Source organism: Diachasma alloeum, unplaced genomic scaffold (assembly GCF_001412515.2).
Source record: "Diachasma alloeum isolate Michigan unplaced genomic scaffold, Dall2.0 Dall_scaffold_00891, whole genome shotgun sequence".
Taxonomy (NCBI): Eukaryota; Metazoa; Arthropoda; class Insecta; order Hymenoptera; family Braconidae; genus Diachasma; species Diachasma alloeum.
In genome coordinates, this window is record NW_021681012.1 from 239 (window position 1) to 11,689 (window position 11,451).

General features: G+C 35.5%; 2 protein-coding genes and 1 long non-coding RNA gene across 4 annotated transcripts; 1 reads left to right on the forward strand and 2 right to left on the reverse strand.

Annotated features, from left to right (window-relative positions):
• Positions 1 to 212: 212 nt before the first annotated feature.
• Positions 213 to 1,361, reverse strand: LOC107045233. Of its 2 annotated transcripts, none has more exons than XR_001461417.2 (3): positions 1,246 to 1,361; positions 620 to 1,168; positions 213 to 412 (listed from the first exon to the last, which is right to left on the reverse strand). It is a non-coding gene; the product is annotated as an uncharacterized LOC107045233 (long non-coding RNA). The 2 variants fall into 2 exon arrangements; XR_001461418.2 differs by having other exon boundaries at positions 494 to 1,168.
• A 334-nt stretch (positions 1,362 to 1,695) lies between these two features.
• LOC107045235 (sialin) lies at positions 1,696 to 5,373 on the forward strand. The gene is made up of 7 exons (XM_015267424.1): positions 1,696 to 2,169; positions 2,945 to 3,104; positions 3,167 to 3,279; positions 3,604 to 3,735; positions 3,828 to 4,035; positions 4,109 to 4,253; positions 4,701 to 5,373. Exons 1-7 carry the CDS (start codon positions 1,978 to 1,980, stop codon positions 4,969 to 4,971), a joined length of 1,221 nt encoding a protein of 406 aa, XP_015122910.1. The 5' UTR covers positions 1,696 to 1,977; the 3' UTR covers positions 4,972 to 5,373.
• Positions 5,370 to 11,380, reverse strand: LOC107045236 (transmembrane protein 53). The gene is made up of 5 exons (XM_015267426.2): positions 8,329 to 11,380; positions 7,175 to 7,382; positions 6,895 to 7,047; positions 6,699 to 6,824; positions 5,370 to 6,259 (listed from the first exon to the last, which is right to left on the reverse strand). The coding sequence occupies exons 1-5, from the start codon at positions 8,514 to 8,516 to the stop codon at positions 5,966 to 5,968; spliced, it is 969 nt and encodes a 322-aa protein (XP_015122912.1). The 5' UTR covers positions 8,517 to 11,380; the 3' UTR covers positions 5,370 to 5,965.
• Between the last annotated feature and the right edge of the window lie 71 nt (positions 11,381 to 11,451).

Sequence of the window (11,451 nt, forward strand, 5' to 3'; positions counted from 1 at the left end):
TACATCAAGGCTTTCAGAAGATGCCAATGGAGATGTTCAATTCTCAAATCGAAATTTTTCAGTTTTGAAGAAGATTTTGCAGGAAAAAAAAATACATTCGACTATGAACAAAATGAACAAATTGATCCCATCCAAATTAAAGAAAGAAGCAAATTAAACAAATTTTTCCTACGAAAATTTATTCCAACTGTTGAAAAAAACTAATAAATTACCTTTTCATGGCTACAATGAAAAACCATCAAATTCCCTCTTCATCTTTGAAAAAATAATTCACCTCTTCATCTTTGAACCAGAAGATGCTCTCAGAAGTCAGGATAAACCATTATGAATGCACATTTAGCCATTTCTGACGACTTGATTACCAAGCGTATGTTTTCCAATCTTAACCGCATTGTCAGACGTTTGTTGAGCACTGCAACATAAATTTCGTCACTTCGACCACAAAAGTACAATCTATGTCTAAGTAAAGATTGATGAATTTTAAGCAGTGTACTTCATTATTTAGCAAAATGAAATATCTATAGCTTTAAATTTTCCCATCCCTCTGAAGGAGAAATGAAGACGTTGATGATGTGTATGGAAGAAGTTTGTGTAGATTCTATTAATTGAAAGCACCTACGGGATCAGAAAAGAATTAATATGAAGAGAAGGACACCATAGAAAAACTCCTCTCCAAGGGAGAATAACTCATCAAAGTCACCTCAATGATACAGAACGTTACTGTGGAAATGTTGTGCTGCTGATTTCAATTAAGCTGCATCTGTTGAAATTTTCGTTCTCCATGTCCTATCATGAGTAGAAATAGAATCACATAGTTCTGAAGAACTTGATGGAATCATAATTACGGTGGAGTGCTCCGAATCATATATATATTTAAGGTTATAACTGACGTATCCGATCGGCTATGACCGCTCCATACACTTCCAATAACCATAACGCTTGTTAAGCGTTTTCAGATGAGATCATATGAAAAACAATTACACTGTTTGCCTTATCATTAGTAATAATTAGTAATAACAAAATGTAAAAGAGCACAATATGTGCGTGGACTCAGGGGTTCTGACTGCCGCATCTTACATTTCATCCACCGTCTAGGAGTCGAGAATCAACCTGGCGTCGCACAACCTGCGCAAGACGGCTGCGCAGTGGGGGACGTGACTGCCGAGTTCTGCGCAATGGAGAAAATACTAATAATTAGATGATTTAAGGACAATTGCAGGGATAATTGAAGAAATAAATGTTTACTGAGGTGTAGAGTCACTCCCTGGACGTCAGGTCGACGGTTTTAACGCCTCAGGGAGAATTCATCGCTACGCGAGCCAAATACGACCGCACGAGGCGCATCGTGCGTCGGACAATGGATCAAGATGGCGGCGATTGAGGTGCGCGGGACTGCTGCGCAGTAGGGGAAATCGAGGGCGAGATATGCGCAGAGGTAAAAATGAATGCGCTACGATTTGAATATAATTATTTGAAGTGAAAATAACAAAACAAAAAATAATTAAATTAAGAAATAGTTGAATGCACCGGAAACCTCTAATTCCTGGACGACTAATATTGATAATCATTCATTGAACCCCAATGATTATTAATCATTGATCCACTAACAATAGTTGACGCATCCTACATTATCATTTCATGGAATAGTCCCGATAAATCGGCGATTCACCTTACTAACAGCGTCAATTGCACATTTGACACGTCAAAATTGCGGCAAGTGTTCTGAAAATCGCAAAAGCCCATTCCTAACAATCCTCCGGTAGTCGCCAGTGGAAGAGTTCAGGGGACGATGTGGTCTTCCCCGAAGGCAATGACCGCCAAAATTTCCGAAATTATCTCTCAACGATAGCCCCTTAACCTCACCCCAAGAGGTTAGAGCGTAAAAGTTCTTCCAGTCATTGAGTAACTCCACAATGTGTTACCAAAAAACTGATTAAAGTGTATTTGAGAGATAGCGAATCATCAGAATCATCAACAATGCCAAGACTTTCGATGCTTCCACGCACCTCGAGGATCGTGGCACTTTGTTCGGCTGCTAATTTCATAAATGCAGCCGACAGAGTCATCATGCCTATTGCTATTGTTCCTATGACTGATGAATTCAAATGGAATCTCCATTGGCAGGGCTGGATACTCTCTGCTTTTGCTTTTGGTTATTTTACGAGTCAGGTAATTTCAGTGGTTCGTCATTTTCATTGCAAGCATTTTCATGATTTTTAAGTTATTAAAAAGCGATTTGAATTTCTCGAGCGATAAATAACTATTTTTTAAAAAGATCTGAATTTTTTATTCATTATTCATTTTATTTTATGATGTGGACTACGTCGAATTCTTCACGTCCCATATGGAGTACGAATTCTTGAAAATTTTGCAATTTTTATTCATTTTATTTTGATTTTGTTCTGATAATTGAAATGATATGATTATGCAGGATTTTTCAGGGGATTAAAGAGTGTCTGAACATCTGTTGAATGTTTTTCCCTCGAAATAATGATGTTCTTCACAGGAATTATCAGGAATAGTTCAATCTCTTGATTAAAGGATTTTTGCTAATTTTATTCACTTCCTATTTTGATAAATGCAGTAATATAATCATTTTTCAGGATTTTTTTTTCTCAGCTTTTGCTTTCGGTTATATTTTTGATTTATCAACTTCATTATGAATATTTTAATGATTTTCAAGTCACTAAAAAGCAATTGGGACTTCTCGAGTGATAAATGATGACTTTTTAAAAAGATCTCAATTATTTTGTCATTATTTATATTATTTTATTATGATGAAAGGGTAAATTCCTTCGAATTCAGCAGTTTTTATTCATTTTATTTTGATCTTGATCTGATCAATGAAATGATATGATTTTCCAGGATTTTTAAAACATTAAGAAGCGAATAAAAATCTCTTCGACAATTATTTTGAAAATAATAATTTTTCGTGTTTTTTTAGATTGTTGGAGCATGCACAGTAAATAAATTTGGTTGTAAAACAGTACTGATGTCAGCTGTCCTGCTCTGGTCAGTCAGTACAGTTGTAACTCCACTCCTAGCCCACTCTGTACCTCTGCTGGTCACGTGTAGAGTCATCCTGGGGCTTGGGGAGGGAATAGGTAAACCCAATCTCAATTATCCCTCATCATTCAGATAATCGTTTCTACTGGATATTTTTCAGGTTTACCTGTTATATTTCACTTATTTGCGCACAGTGTGCCTGTTGAGGAGAGATCAAGAGCGTTTGGGTACCTCGTAGCAGCTGGATCTGTTGGACAAGTTGTTGCCTCTATAGTACGTGACAAAAATCATTCACTCAATTTTTTCCATCAATTCCTTTTTTATGAACAATTAATGAGACGTGAAAAATCGACTTTTAAAAATCGTTCAGCAAAGCCCTTTTGTTAAGTGTTTGTTTATCTCCTAAACCAGTGATTTTAGACGAAAATGTCATAAAATCTTTTTTGTAGAGACTTAAATTTCCAACAAAAAATATCTTATGACATTTTCCTCTAACTCATCATTCCTCCACTCATCACGAAGGTAATTAAGGATTTTATAAATCAACTTGTTAAAAAGTCAAATTAATTCTCTTCAATCAATTCCTTTTTTTCCCAGTTATGTCCTAGGGTGCATTGGCAGACTGGTTTTTATTTATTCGGTACAATAGGAATATTTTGGACGTTATTGTGGATGATTTTGTATCAAGAGTCTAATACACAAGATGAAATACCTCTGTTTGTCCCAAAGGTAATGGAAAATCCAAAGAAAATGATTTCATCTCATTCAATTCAATGAACCAACATTTGCATTGTTTAACGAAAATTAATGAATTTATTCAGGTAACTCAGAATAGAGTAGTCAGATGGACGGAACTGATTGCCCACTGGCCCCTGTGGTCCCTGTACATAGCCCATTTCGCCATGAACTGGAGTAATTACATTATAATGCAGTGGTTGCCGACGTATTTATCCAGAAATCTCTCGGCTAATAAAGAGAGCATCAGTCTCACAGCTCTTCCATACGTAGTTAATTCTCTCGTGGGCATAGGCAAGTGTCCAGAAATTCCCCTTTTCTCAAATAAAAAAATTAAGACTTAATTTGTGTATTTTTTCTGTTGCAGTTGCTGGACACAGTGCTGACAATTTAATCCAAAAAAGATGGCCAATCCTGTTTGTTCGCAGATTAATGACGAATATCGGTCTAATCGGGCCGGGTGCTTTTTTATTAGCATTCTACGCTGTTGATAATTTATTAGCAGCTGTTATGTATGTAAAAAAATGATTAATTTCTTTCGACATTTTTTTTAGCATTGAAATTTTATGTTTGCAGTGATTTTACAAGAAAATGTCATAAAACGTTTTTTGTCGAGAATTGAATTCCCAAGAAAAAATGTCTCGTGACATTTTCCCCAAAAAATACTCATTACCAAGATAATTAAAGATTTAATGACATGTTAAAAATTGACTGGCTGAAAATGTTGAACAAATCACTTTCATTAATTTCTCATTTATCTCACGAACGATTGCTTTACGAACAGATGCTATAGGAGCTTTTTTATAGAGAATTCAATTTCCAGAAAAAAATTTCTTACGAAATTTCCCTCTAAAACGACTCATTACCGAAATAATTCCGCATTTAAGCAGACATGAAACAAATAATTCCTAAATACTGACTATTGGGGGTATTAACTCATCAGCATTTTACATTTTCAGTTTTGTATCGATATCCATGGGCCTGTGTGCCTGTAACTCAGCTGGACACCTGAGTAATCACGCCGATGTGGCTCCAAATCACGCTGGCATAACATTCGCAATATCTAATACAATAGCAACAATACCAGGTATTTTATGTGGACCACTGACTGCTGAATTAGTAACTGCCTCGAGTGGAAGATGGATGCCAGTGTTTGTTCTCGCTGCTGCTATAAATTTCACTGGAGCTATTATTTACCAGAGCCACAGTGCAGCCCTCCCAGTTGTGTGAGTGTCGTCGAAAGAACTTGTTATCTTTCAATCGAATTGAAATTCTCCCAGAGTGAGAACTACCTTCACCTGAGAATTTCCCCAAAAGATTGATTAATTCATTAATTAATTAATTGGTTGTAATTTAGGATTCAATTTTTCTATGGGTCATGCGTGGCCTCTATGACATATCACGTTACAACGAAACGTAATATTCCAATTTTTCAATCCGATATATTTTTCTAAAGAACAATAACGAATTAATTTTTTTGAATTGTCGATTTATTTACACGATCTAATGACAGTTAGTCGTTTGATTATTGTATTTTAATGACACTTGTAAATGATGTATAAACCTTGAATAATGTACATATGAGAGAGTTATTTTTAGGAATAAAAGAACGTGCGTTGTGAGTAAAATCGATTTTTCAAGCATAGTCAGTCTTTATTCAATTAAATTTATTCAATTAAAGTTAGTGTAGTTAGTTAGACATGAAAATAGTACTTGCCTATTCATTGATCGTCGATTGTTTGCTAACAAGAGACCAATTTAATGATTATTCATGATTTATATCATTTTTTTTTCTTCGCTCTTTAGTAAATTAGCAGTAAAGTGTTTCAGTTTTTGGTAAATATCTCTGAATCTGAAGATGTGGACATTTTCGTTTGAACTTTATTTCATCGAGAAAATTTAGAGGTAATGAAAAAACTCTGAACAGAAATTTTTATATCTCCCTTCAATTTTGAGATTTCCAAAAAAAAATCACCAATTGAAATATTTTTTTTTCTTTCATCACTCCACTAATTAATTATTTCTCAATTAATTTAATTGTCGTCTACTCGAGATTGTCCAAGACCAGCTTGCAACAATCCTCGTAATTTTCAATCATAGATACCCTCAGGTGTAAAAGAGAATTCTATAATTTTTATCGAGAAGGATAGAGGAAAAAATAGGACAAACTCGAGGAATTATGCAAATTCCAGTATTTCAGTTTGAGAACTTTTTTCCTCACGAGTTATTTGTCTAATGAGGACTGTGAGGCTTCCTGGGGCATGACGACTCTCTTCATAAGCCCCGAAATCGTGTCCTGGAACTTCAGCTGAATCCCATCCTCCTCGTCTTCAATCGAATCATGAGAATTCAATTGATTCTTCGTATCCATGATACACTCGTGAATGAATGTGCATACAGTGTTGACGTAAACATCCGGATAAACGGCGTAGAGTTTTACGTGTGGTGCATCGGTGAATAATACTAACTGTACACGCACTCCACGTTCTGCTCGGCGACTCCCAAATTTTTCAACGTCCTGGGGATTAATTGAGAGAAAATTAACTGAAGATAATCCATTCATTTTTTTATTAATGAATTTTGGGTTTTTTATTTGCATTTATCTCGAGAACGGTTGATTTTACAAGAAAATGTCATAGAACGTTTTTCATGGAGAGTTGAATTCCCAACAAAAAGGATTTTCTGACGTTTTCCCTTGGAATCACTCATTACGGAGATAATTAAGGATTTAGTGAGATGTAAAAAAATGACTTGTTAAAAATGTTGAACAAAACACTTTCATTAATTCCCGATTTATCTCATGATCAGTTTATTTTTCGAAAAAATGTCATAAGACCTTTTTCGTAGAGAATTAAATTTCCAGCAAAAAATGTCAATGACTTTTCCGCCTAAAACCCCTCATTGCCGAGATAATTCCCATTTAAGAGGCCACGAAAATGAAATGACTAAGTACTCACTATTGCGGGTATTAACGTATCAGCATTAGAGTAAAGAAAGAGTTGTGGCCATGAATGTGGTTCTTCAGTAAGTTCAAAAGGGTTCGTGGATGCTCTTTTCCCTCGACCCCAAGCTCGAGTTAAGATCTAGAGAAAGAACAGGGTTATGAAAAAACGTCCCCAAAAATTTAGCGACTTCTTTTCACCCTTCAATTACCTCGTACAACCAAAAAACTGATAAGAAGATGGTGATAAAAAGAGACATTGGGAGATTAGTCACAGGATGACCACCTACGATTGCACTGGCAGCTCTGAACAATGAAGACACTCTTCTCTCGCCGGGAGAACTGTCGAAAATGACACCCTTCACCTATTTTCAAAGAAAAAATTTTTTTTAAATAGAACATTTCACGACAATTTCATTAATTGTTCACTGAGAATCTAGCATTCCCCTGGGGATTTTAATTGACTTCGTCATAGATTAATTGAAGAATTACATTAATTTGATTCCTCATCTCCTGCATAGTACGACTGATCTGCTGGTAGAGAATAGCCCCTCCGTTACTAAATACGTGAAAGAATATGGGGTGCTGATCGAGGCTTCGGTCGAATATGACCTGGAGCAGTTGTCTACCAATTACTGGGATTTTGTCACGACGCCAGAGGAGAAACTCCACTGGGGCTGTACATCGCATTGTTATACAGCTGAAAATGATTAATTCAGTTACTTCAATTGATAAATTCGTTTAACGAGCGAGAGAATGAAGCGATTTGGATGAGTCAACTTTCATTTTGAGGGCGAAAAAATTATCTTGAAAATGAGATCTGATTTTTTCAATTTCACTGTGGAGATCTCAAGATTTGTTGGATTGAGTGGAGTCCATTTTTCTTGATTTTGGATTTATTTTGGTTTGGAATTTCGTAAAATGTGTTTTACTAAATTTGCGATATCTTGGAACAAATAACGCAATTTGGACAACTCAAAATCCATTTTAAAGGATGGAAGAATACCTTAAAAATAAGTCCTCATATTTTCAATTTCACTCTGCCAATCTGAAGATTTTTAGGATCATAGAAATTTTTCTTTTTTGAATTTAAATAAAAATGGATTTTGTGAATCTGCGATATCTTTTGAAAAAATGGTTTCATTTCAACGACTCAAAATTCATTTTAAAGGGTGAAAAACTACTGAAAAAAACTGATTTTCCTAATTCCACTCTGGCGATGTGAAGATTTTTTAAATTGAGTAGAGTCCATTTTTCTTGATTTTGGATTTATTTTGTTTGGAATTTCGTAAAATGTGTTTTACTAAATCTGCGATATCTTTGGAACAAATAACGCAATTTGGACAACTCAAAATTCATTCATTCAAGGGTGAAAGAAGCCTTAAAAATGAGCTCTGATGTTTTCAATTTCACTCTGCCAATTTGAAGATTTTTAGGATCAACAAAATTTTTCTTTTTTGAAAATTTAATAAAAATGAATTTTGTGAATCTGCTATATCTTTTGAACAAATAGTGCAATTTGAACAACTCAAAACTCATTTTAAAGGATGAAAGAACGCCTCATCCAATACTCGTCCAATTCCGCTCACCCAATCTCAAGATATTCTCCATGAAAATAAACAATTTTTGCTTGTAAAAAAAATTACCTTCTCTCTTCATAAATAGCGCTATACTTGGCCAGATATTTGTCCTGACAGCCGGCCCACCCGAGGAGTATGACGACCGGTCTCTTGTCATCCTCATAGACGAAGACAAAGTCATCCCTCTGATCATTCAATGACACCGGTTGGAGACTGGGTAACACCAGATGGAAATCGAAGTCCACCTCTGCCATTTCCCCCAGGTGTCACGTCCCCAGGACGTGAATCAAACACTCAAAATTCTTGAGAGATCGTCTCCTCTCTATTCCCGATCCTCCAGATTCCCCTCAGCTCCAGGCGCATCCGCTCCGAAGGCCTCGGTGATTTTCACTGGAAATAATTTCTCGGGCCTGCGTAATAGCCGCTCAAACTCTCACCCCCGCACCCCCTTTTCATTCAATAATTCGGCTAAAGTCTGCATGCACATGCATGTCAAGCATCGATCGACTGGCCATTAAATTTTTTTTTATAAATTTTCATGAAAATATTTCAATGTTTCATTTTTACTGTAGTGTCAGGGCGGCGTCATGCCTCTTTTCGGCATCAAGGGCATGCGTTTTATTGATTTGCATGAGGGATCGATGAGAATTTGCCAGCGTCAGTTGAATTAATATTTCACGCCAAGTCATGGTGAAATTTATTACCTTGGGAGTATTACATTGATTTTGTGGGTATGCCAGGTGCAATTCTAGCCTTTGAAATTTAAATAGAAACATTTTTTATTGAAATATTCAGTTGTTATTTAAGGAAATTCAAGTATTCAAGCAAAAAAAATTATAAGAAGATGAAAAATTTTGAGAAATAAATGATGAAAGTGTGAATTTGTAGTTTTCAGTTACCAAATTTGGTAATAATATATGCCTTTTGCTAAAAATTACTCATTTTGAAGCATTCCCTTCTTATACTTGAAAAAACGAATGTTTTTCAACTTTTGGAAACTATTTTTCACATAAACAATCGATGTCTGATACAATTGTGAATATAGACATTTTACGATTCACAAGAAATGATTCTTACGGTGAAAAATTGATTGGTTATTAATTATTTATAAAATAGAATCGCAATCTTCAAAAATGAAAACGTATCAATTATTTCGATAATTTTTTCAAACTCTTCTAACGAATTAAAATGAAGAATCAAATTAGACCTTCAAATCCTTCTTCAATTGTATTTCTTTTTGATTCGTATTGCTTTGAGAAAATTTGTTGTAAGAATTTTATTTTTCATTTCCTCATACATTTATTTATTCACAAAACTACTCAAGTACTTAATCCTCCCTATTCCCTAATATTATTCAATAATGCGTAACATCTGATCTATTGAAAAGTCACTCTCCCCGTCTCGTGCGTCATGACATCATCGTCATGACGTGCTCCTCAATTTTCTTCCGCATTACTCACAATTACTTTTCGCACTCGCCAGAAGGCCAGTTCGTCCTTTCACGATTGATAAACTCCCACAGCCTGGTTTTATCTTACTTGGCAGGTTCCATTGCCCATCAAACGCAGTTCGTCCTTCTCGAGAGTAACCAAGCGAGTAGAATGGATATCACAAAAAAATTGGAACAATTCCCATTGATTTACTGGAGCATTCGTGGAATATTTGGAACGTCATGAGTTCGGCCGATTCCGGGCAGTCGAGTCATCGTTTAATTGAAAGTAAATATTGCAGCATGTGATGTTGTAGATTATCTCTGAAATGATCATCGCTCCTTCTGTCTGTTAGATCATTGCTGATGACAATAAAATACGCATGAAATGTTATACCTTTAATTTTTTTAATTAAACAAATCTATGAGTAAAATGAAAATCTTCAGAAACTCCAAAAATCAACTTTCTAGTTTCGTTATTTCTGCAATACCTCAAAATCGGCGCGAAATAGGAGAAATTTCATGAGAACCTTTTTTGTAGCTCATGATTTCCTCTACAAAAATGAACTTTACAAAAATTTCGCAATCCTCCATAGATTCCGACGTAATTCCTCAAATCAAATCCACGAATAAAATCAACTTCTTCAGGAACACGCAAAATCAACTTCCTAATTACGTTTTTTCTCCAATGTCTCCGAATCGACGCGAAATCGGAGAAATTTCATAAAAACCTTTTTTGTAGCTCATAATATTTGCTACAAAAATCAAGTTGCCAAAAATTCCGCTATCCCCCATAGATTCCAAAATAATTCCTCAAATTAAATCCACGAATAAAATCAACTTCTTCAGGAACACGAAAAATCCACTCTCTAATTTCGTTATTTCTCAAACATCTCCGAATCGAAGCGGAATCGGAGAAATTTCATAGAAACCTTTTTTGTAGCTCATGATTTTCTCTACAACAATGAAATTTACCAAAATTTCGCTATCCCCCATAGATTCCGACATAATTCCTCAAATCAAATCCACGAATAAAATCCAACTTCTTTAGGAACACGAAAAATCAACTTTTTAATGTCGTTATTTCTCAAATATTTCAGAATCGACGCGAAATAGGAGAAATTTCATAAAAATCTTTTATGTAGCTCATAATTTCCTCTACAAGAATGAATTTTATACAAATTTCGCTATCCACCACAGATTCCGACATAATTCCTCAAATCGAATCCACGAATAAAATCAACTTCTTCAGGAACACGAAAAATCAACTTCCTAATTACGTTTTTTCTCCAATGTCTCCGAACCGACGCGGAATCGGAGAAATTTCATAAAAACCTTTTTTGTAGTTCATGATTTACTCTACACAGCTGAACTTGCCAAAAATTCCGCTATCTCCCCAGATTCCGAAATATTTTCCAAAACTGAACTCCCCCCAAAAAATCCTGTACCAAACGCATTATCAGTGAAAACTGGATTCCACATCTGCCCAAAATTACTGAAAAGATAAAAAATCCTCATCACGCACTAAACCGTGACCTTGAGCCCCTAGAACCCGTAGTTCTTTGCAATGAGAGCAGCCAATCCAGGAAAAAGGAACGCGTAAATAATATCCCATGGCCATTCCCCAATCAATACTCCAAAAGCATTGCTGACCCTCACATCCTCCTCCCTCATCACCACAAAACCTCAATTCACAATCTCAACTTAGAATCCGGAAATATTCAAACGTCACTCTCACGTGACCTCCTCGGGTGTCCTCG